The sequence below is a fragment of the Portunus trituberculatus genome, chromosome 47, assembly GCF_017591435.1.
Source record: "Portunus trituberculatus isolate SZX2019 chromosome 47, ASM1759143v1, whole genome shotgun sequence".
Classification (NCBI taxonomy): Eukaryota; Metazoa; Arthropoda; class Malacostraca; order Decapoda; family Portunidae; genus Portunus; species Portunus trituberculatus.
In genome coordinates, this window is record NC_059301.1 from 17,814,754 (window position 1) to 17,821,230 (window position 6,477).

Here is a 6,477-nt window from a genome sequence, read left to right on the forward strand (position 1 = left end):
GGAATTCGGCTATAGCCTGTACCAATCTTGGGTGATAACACGCCTAAGCCTCGCTCAACAACATTTTCATTTGCTGGAGTGGTGGCTAGGAGTGGCAGCCATCACTCCTAGCTGCACTGCTGCCCAACCTCTAGCTCGCTGTGCCCGCCTCAGCAGCCCCGCCCGCCGCACATATCTCTCGTGTGTCACCTGGACCAAACCTACTTCCTCCCACCCTGTACCGTTAACAGATCATTGTCCTGAAGCGACCTGTCCTCTCCCTTATACCGTTTTTTTTCTGTTCCGTTGAAAGAAGACATTTCTATGCAACTAAATTTTCTTTAAGGTTTCGCCTCTACAGTCTTTCAGTTGTCAATTTTGTGAAGGTCAGTGCGGACGTCTTCTCTAGCGCTGGCACTTAAACCTGCTTGTTCAAGAAAAGATACAGAATCAGACAACGGCCTAGTTCATAGTCATCTTCTCGTCAATAAATTCTTCACATGTCAGCAACGCCGAACAATGACAAGTTGTAGAAAGACCCGGAGACGATTCCCATGGAGCTCTGCGGGGACATGGAGATCAAAGCGGATCAGAGCTACATCGGCCTCCTTGCCAACACACAGGTTTATACAGTTTTACAATCATCGCGGCCTCTAAAATTCAAGTCCAGGAGCTACCGAGGAAACTAGTGATAGTTGCAACTTGATTAGAAGGCAAAGCAATATTTACAGAAACCGGGATATAAGTATTGGCACGCTTAGTGTATACTTATCAATAAGACCAGTAATTCCGAAAAAGAAAACAGATAGCTGTAGCCTGCAGTGTTGAGGTAAAAGCCTCGAGTGTCCCTCGCCCTCCCTGTTTAGGGTTCAAGGAGCGAGAAACATCCGCAGATGCTCATCCTTATAATGCATCACACTAATTCCCTGCTTAGAATTTTTCTTCTTTAAAAAGATATAAACGCACTTCAATTGATCATATCATTGTATGAGTAAAGAGAATTATATTTCCTGATAAGATCTCAAATTCATTTACATCCTGTTAGTAGCATTGAAGTTTCAATGGATTAAAAATAAACAGTAACATAAAACAAAATTAAACCAAAGAAGCAGACTCTGTAACTACAATACAGACAATAAATAACACAGACTATCCTTCTAGTCTAAGTTTTCACAATATTTTGTTAGCAGTGGAATCAAATGTTTAACATCATAATTAATGACAAACGATGAAATAAAGAGTTTTAGATACTTACTTCCAAAACATGATGTAAAAAGTATATCATATGATCAACTTGCAGTATTAGAGTTTAAATCTTACATCCCGTGATAAGAAACCAAAGAACGAAGTTTGATTTAGAATTTGAACTTATATTGAATAAGAATTTGATCAATAGTAGATGTATATTTACCTCAGTATGCTACCCTCGGTTTATAACAAGTGAGGTTTTCTCTGGCTTTGCAGGGGCGCCATGATCGTGTGGCTGCTGCTGGCAGGTACGTCACCCACAACTCCGTGACCTGCGTGTCGGACCAGGTTGTCTCTGCTTGCTTTGTAAGAATATCAATGTTGCTTATATTTTGTCACTGCAATGTAAACCAGGGAATGGACACTGCTGATTCCTGGCGATCCCTCCTACTTCAGACGTGCTCGTGCATGGGAATCAGAGATGTTCGTCACACAGGAGTAGGGGCGCATTGAACATTATAATCTGTCCCACTGAGGGGATTGTTATATTGTATAGGCCTACACAACCGGTATGTGGTAATGTCTCTGTACCAGTAATTACTAGTAACATGCAGTGGTCCTGTATTATATTGTTTGTTAGCTGGTGCATACTGACGCGGTGCGCTGAGCCACTCTTGCCACCAGCCTCCATCAGCACAGTCTCTCTCTCTCTCTCTCTCTCTCTCTCTCTCTCTCTCTCTCTCTCTCTCTCTCTCGTGAGCTACAATTCTATAGCTAATATACTTTTATTTTTCTCTTGTGGACACGTATATATGTTTTTATTTCACTCCCATTAGCCGTACGACTAAAAACAACAGTAACTGAGCGCCGCCATGCACTTATCTATCAAAGTGTCGATGTTACTACAATTTCATCTTATTGTCAATATCAATTAAGTAATAAGAAAAATCGTTATATTTTAAGTTCGAAATGTTGAGATATCTGAGCTCCAAAGTTAGCAAATCTACAGATAAAAGAATAATCACACACACACACACACACACACACACACACACACACACACACACACACACACACAAGCCACTAACTCTTCCTTCATCACTCTTCTTCGTCATATAATACCAGTGACGGGCGTCACGGGCGAGCCGCCGCAAAGGAGGTTCCTGCCCCAGGAGACACGCCTACAGTATGCCCGCACTATCGCCACCTCTATCCTGAGCCGCACACCCCCCGGAGCTCAGCTGATTGGCGCCCGGGGAGATCTACCACCATTGATAGATCGTCTGGTATACAACGCTTCCTCTATACGCCGTAACATCGTCGACACTTTTGACTGCAATGGTCGGGTGAGTGTGACTGCCGCGTGACGGAGGCGAGTGTGTATCTAAAACTGACTGCAAAATCAAAGGCTTTATGATGTATAATTACTTTTAATTTAAGGAAAAATACGAGAGAGAGAGAGAGAGAGAGAGAGAGAGAGAGAGAGAGAGAGAGAAAGTAACAAAATAATCTTGTCACTCAACTGCCAGGTGTATGGCTACTACGCTGACCAGGACAATGACTGTCAGATATTTCACATCTGCGTCCCGATGCAACAGCTGTTCCCAGATCTGTACGACTTTGAGGATATCTTCCATTTCTCGTTCATCTGTCCTGGATACACCATCTTCTCTCAGGTGAGTCGCAACCTTCGTTAGTCTCAAAAGTCAATGCTGGTGTAGGGGAGCAGAGTGAAGGAGGGTGCGGCAAGCAAAGATTATATATTATTGATCTATGCCTGTTGAGTCAAGAACCTTTGCTTTCTGAAAACAAAGCTTGAGGTACGTTGTTTGTGCTTTGTTTGTAAACTTGATTCACGCACATCAACCAATAGTCAGCAGAAGTATGATTTTCTTACCAACTTCTCCTTGCATTACTTCAGGACTCGATGACATGTGACTGGGAGGACTGGGCCTTCCCCTGCCCTCAGGCGTCGGAACTTTACCACCGCAATAATCACTTCTTCGTTGTTCCTGCCGAGGACGTGCAACGGACAAGTACCACTCCTAGCTCCACTTCCACCACGCAAACCCCACGTTCCACTCCCAGCCCCAGCCCCAGCAGCACTCCATCACGCCGTCCTCCATCTTTCCTGCTTCGTGCCTCCACCCTCTCTCCTCCCAAAACAAGCCCCAGCCCCAGCTCCACCCCCAGTCCCAACCTCAGCCCCAGCTCCAGCTCCAGCCCTAGTCCTAGCCCCAGCCCCAGCCCCACTCCCATCCCTATAAGACGTTCCTCAACTCGGCGTCGTGGCTTCCCTCTTCCTCTCACCCACAGTTCAAATTTAAGAGCTGCCTTCCGTCGCAACCGCGCTATGCTCTTATTTTCTCCCTCGAGACGCTGACCCTCTGCAAGGTGGCGCAGTGACTCACCCCACATCACTTTCTTAGAATCCTTTTCCTTTGTTTTCTCCTTCATTTTTCTTTCCTCCCTTTCCACCTCCCATATATTCCTTGATCATTAATATGGCCGGCTGAAGACAATCGGTCGCAACTTGTGTGATTTATGGGCATTATTATTTGTAAGGCAATTTTCCACAACCCCGAATTGCTCTAGCTGTGTGTGCAGCGTGGCATCATAATAGGCTACATTCAGTCATTCACATTTTGTGTAATAAAACAAGACCGATCCAGTGGTCTTGTTCAATGTAGTGACTTTTTTCCTGTATCACGTATACGAGACACAGCGGCAAGGAGGAATCCTTGTAAAAATACAATCAGGTTTTATTTATTTATGATCATTATCATATCTATTATAATTATTATTATCATTATTATTTTTATTATTACTACTATTATTGGAGGAGGAGGTGAAGAGAAACACAGGTGTAGGGAGGTTCCCTTGAAAAAGTACCAACGAAACTATTTTTTTATAGTCGGGAATAAACTCACCTCCCTACACCTGTGTTTCCCTTCACCTCCTCCTCCAACTTGTCTGAATGTCTGAACTATTACTATTATTATTATTATTATTATTATTATTATTATTATTATTATTATTATCATTATTATTATTATCATCTTCATCATCATCATCATCATCATCATCATCATCATTATCATTATCATCATCATCATCATCATTTTCATTACTAAGGGCCTGTTCCAAACGGTGAAGTTTAGCACGCACCACATTCCTACGTCCTGCAGATCTAATGCCTGTCTTGAAGGTATGCATTAAAGTTACGAATACACAAAAAAGACAAAAAATGAAGAAAGAGAGGCAGTGGAGCGTGGCCAGACACGTGATGGAGGACACGCGAGGTCAGCAGTTATCGCGGACATTGCTTCCTGCGCTTGCTGGCGTCATGCAATATACGCCAAGTTCGTGCTCTTACCTAATCAAAGTGTATTTCATGTCAAGACACGTGTATTTACCAAGTATTTGAGCCATCCATTTATAATGACAAAATATATCCCAAAAATGTGTTTCAGTAAGTACTGCATTTAAATAACCTTGATAACCTACCCATACAAAAAATCAGTATTAGTAATTTCATCTTACCATAAGAGCCTTTTATATTCATATAAGCATTTAACAGATTGACGAATACATATTTGACACAATCTATAATTCAACTTTGGGCTATGAGCACTTGTCATTGTTTGACCAATGGTGATGTACAGTACATACATGTTGAGGAATAACCATAAAGGTCATGCCAAGGAAGATCTGTGTCTGACTTGTCGCTGTCTTTCATTTCATCCACAGTCCAATTTCGTTATTTTACACTAATGAGGAGTTTGTTGTGCAAAGTATAACTAGAACGAATGATCTCATTTGTGGATCAATGTGAGGGATCTCCCAAAGGCGACGGTGTAATGCTGCAGTCAATGATATTCCAGAAATACTACTTATCCCATTATACTGCTGGTACTTCACACCTTTCTGCTTCATTACAAATATTAACATTCATTCACTACATACGTTCCTGTGGGCTATGTCTATGATACAACCTTGCGCAGTAACAAAGATCTGCAGCTTTTTTCGATCGACAGACTCGATAATCTGGATCAATCTTCCCTGCATAAAGACGGGTTCACACGTGTCAATACGCGACTGAAATTGCAAATCGCTAGAAGTATCGACAGAGCCCTTCAAGTCAGAACATGTTCACACATTATGACTGGGAAGTATCAGCTGGTTGGCGGGAAGTGAACGTAAACAAACAGCTATCCAACAAAATGTCTTCCTCAGGTAACGATCAAATTAAATCATCACAAGTATTCAATCATAACCTCCAACAACACCCTGGAGAGGGAAATAGTTCTTGGAGAGTGGCAGCGATCTCATCGAACGTCCATTTACGTGAGTTTTTTTTCGCTGTATAACTAATTTTTAGTATCCCATATGTGCTTTTTCCCTCACCAATTCCATCTTTTCTATAACTGGACACCACATTTTCAATTTTTTTCTCCGTGACGTAACAACGTAAATAAACTCGCAAATCGCCTGAACAAGACCAACATGTTGGTCTTGTTTTGCGACTGACTTTTCAAGTCCCTAAGCACTGATATCCAGTCAGAAACTCTACCGACTTGCAATTGCGGTTTTGTTTACATTGTGACATCATGGAAGGTTTGAGCATGTGGGTGTCCAAAGGCAGAGAGGAAAATGTTGGAGCTAGTGAGGGACAAATAGCATGTCTGGGACCCGAAAAATCAGTAGCACAGTAAAAACAGCCTACGTAGAACTACACTCAATAAGATCGCTGCCACTCTCTGATAACGGTTTCTCTCTCTCTGCAGAGTGTTGTTGGAGGTGACGATTGAATACTTGTTATGATTTGATTTGATTGCAATTATGCCTAGTCTTTCGTAGAGATGAGATTCTTATAAGAAATGTAAGCCAAACAGCCGATACTTCCCAGCCGCTAAGTATGAACGTGTTCCGTCTAGCAGGCCTCTATCAATACTTCTAGTGGCTAGTATTTCCAGCCGCATATTAACGTGTGAATACGCTTTAACAGGCGGTAGGCTATACTTACCTTGCTTGACCACAAACACCTGCCTACTTACTAATTGCCATTTCAGAAATTCCTAAGTGATATGTGAAGCAATCTTAACTAGCACGCCGGTGAAGTTATCCTTAGAGGCACCAAACAATTTCCAAGGTGGTCTTTATAATCCCCCCAAGAGACACGCAACAATTACCTAACTAGCAATTAACAAGATTACATTAACTGACAATTAACAAAATCCAAGCTGATACCTAACATCATAATATTAACCTGCACGTAACCATCGCTGGCACCTAGGCTAGCCCAACCAT

At 42.3% G+C, this 6,477-nt stretch overlaps 1 protein-coding gene across 3 annotated transcripts in view; it reads left to right on the forward strand.

Annotated features, from left to right (window-relative positions):
* Nucleotides 1-4,163, forward strand: part of LOC123520626 (formin-like protein 18) — a 5,452-nt gene extending 1,289 nt beyond the window's left edge. The window contains exons 2-5 of one of the 3 annotated variants that reach the window (XM_045283086.1): nucleotides 1,444-1,475; nucleotides 2,293-2,513; nucleotides 2,697-2,843; nucleotides 3,089-4,163. In XM_045283086.1, the coding sequence (XP_045139021.1) occupies nucleotides 1,451-1,475; nucleotides 2,293-2,513; nucleotides 2,697-2,843; nucleotides 3,089-3,550 (855 nt within the window). In that variant the 5' untranslated portion in view covers nucleotides 1,444-1,450 and the 3' untranslated portion in view covers nucleotides 3,551-4,163. The remainder of the gene's footprint in view (nucleotides 1-1,443; nucleotides 1,476-2,292; nucleotides 2,514-2,696; nucleotides 2,844-3,088) is intronic. The other 2 variants (XM_045283083.1, XM_045283084.1) reach the window with 2 other exon arrangements.
* The last annotated feature ends 2,314 nt before the right edge of the window (nucleotides 4,164-6,477 follow it).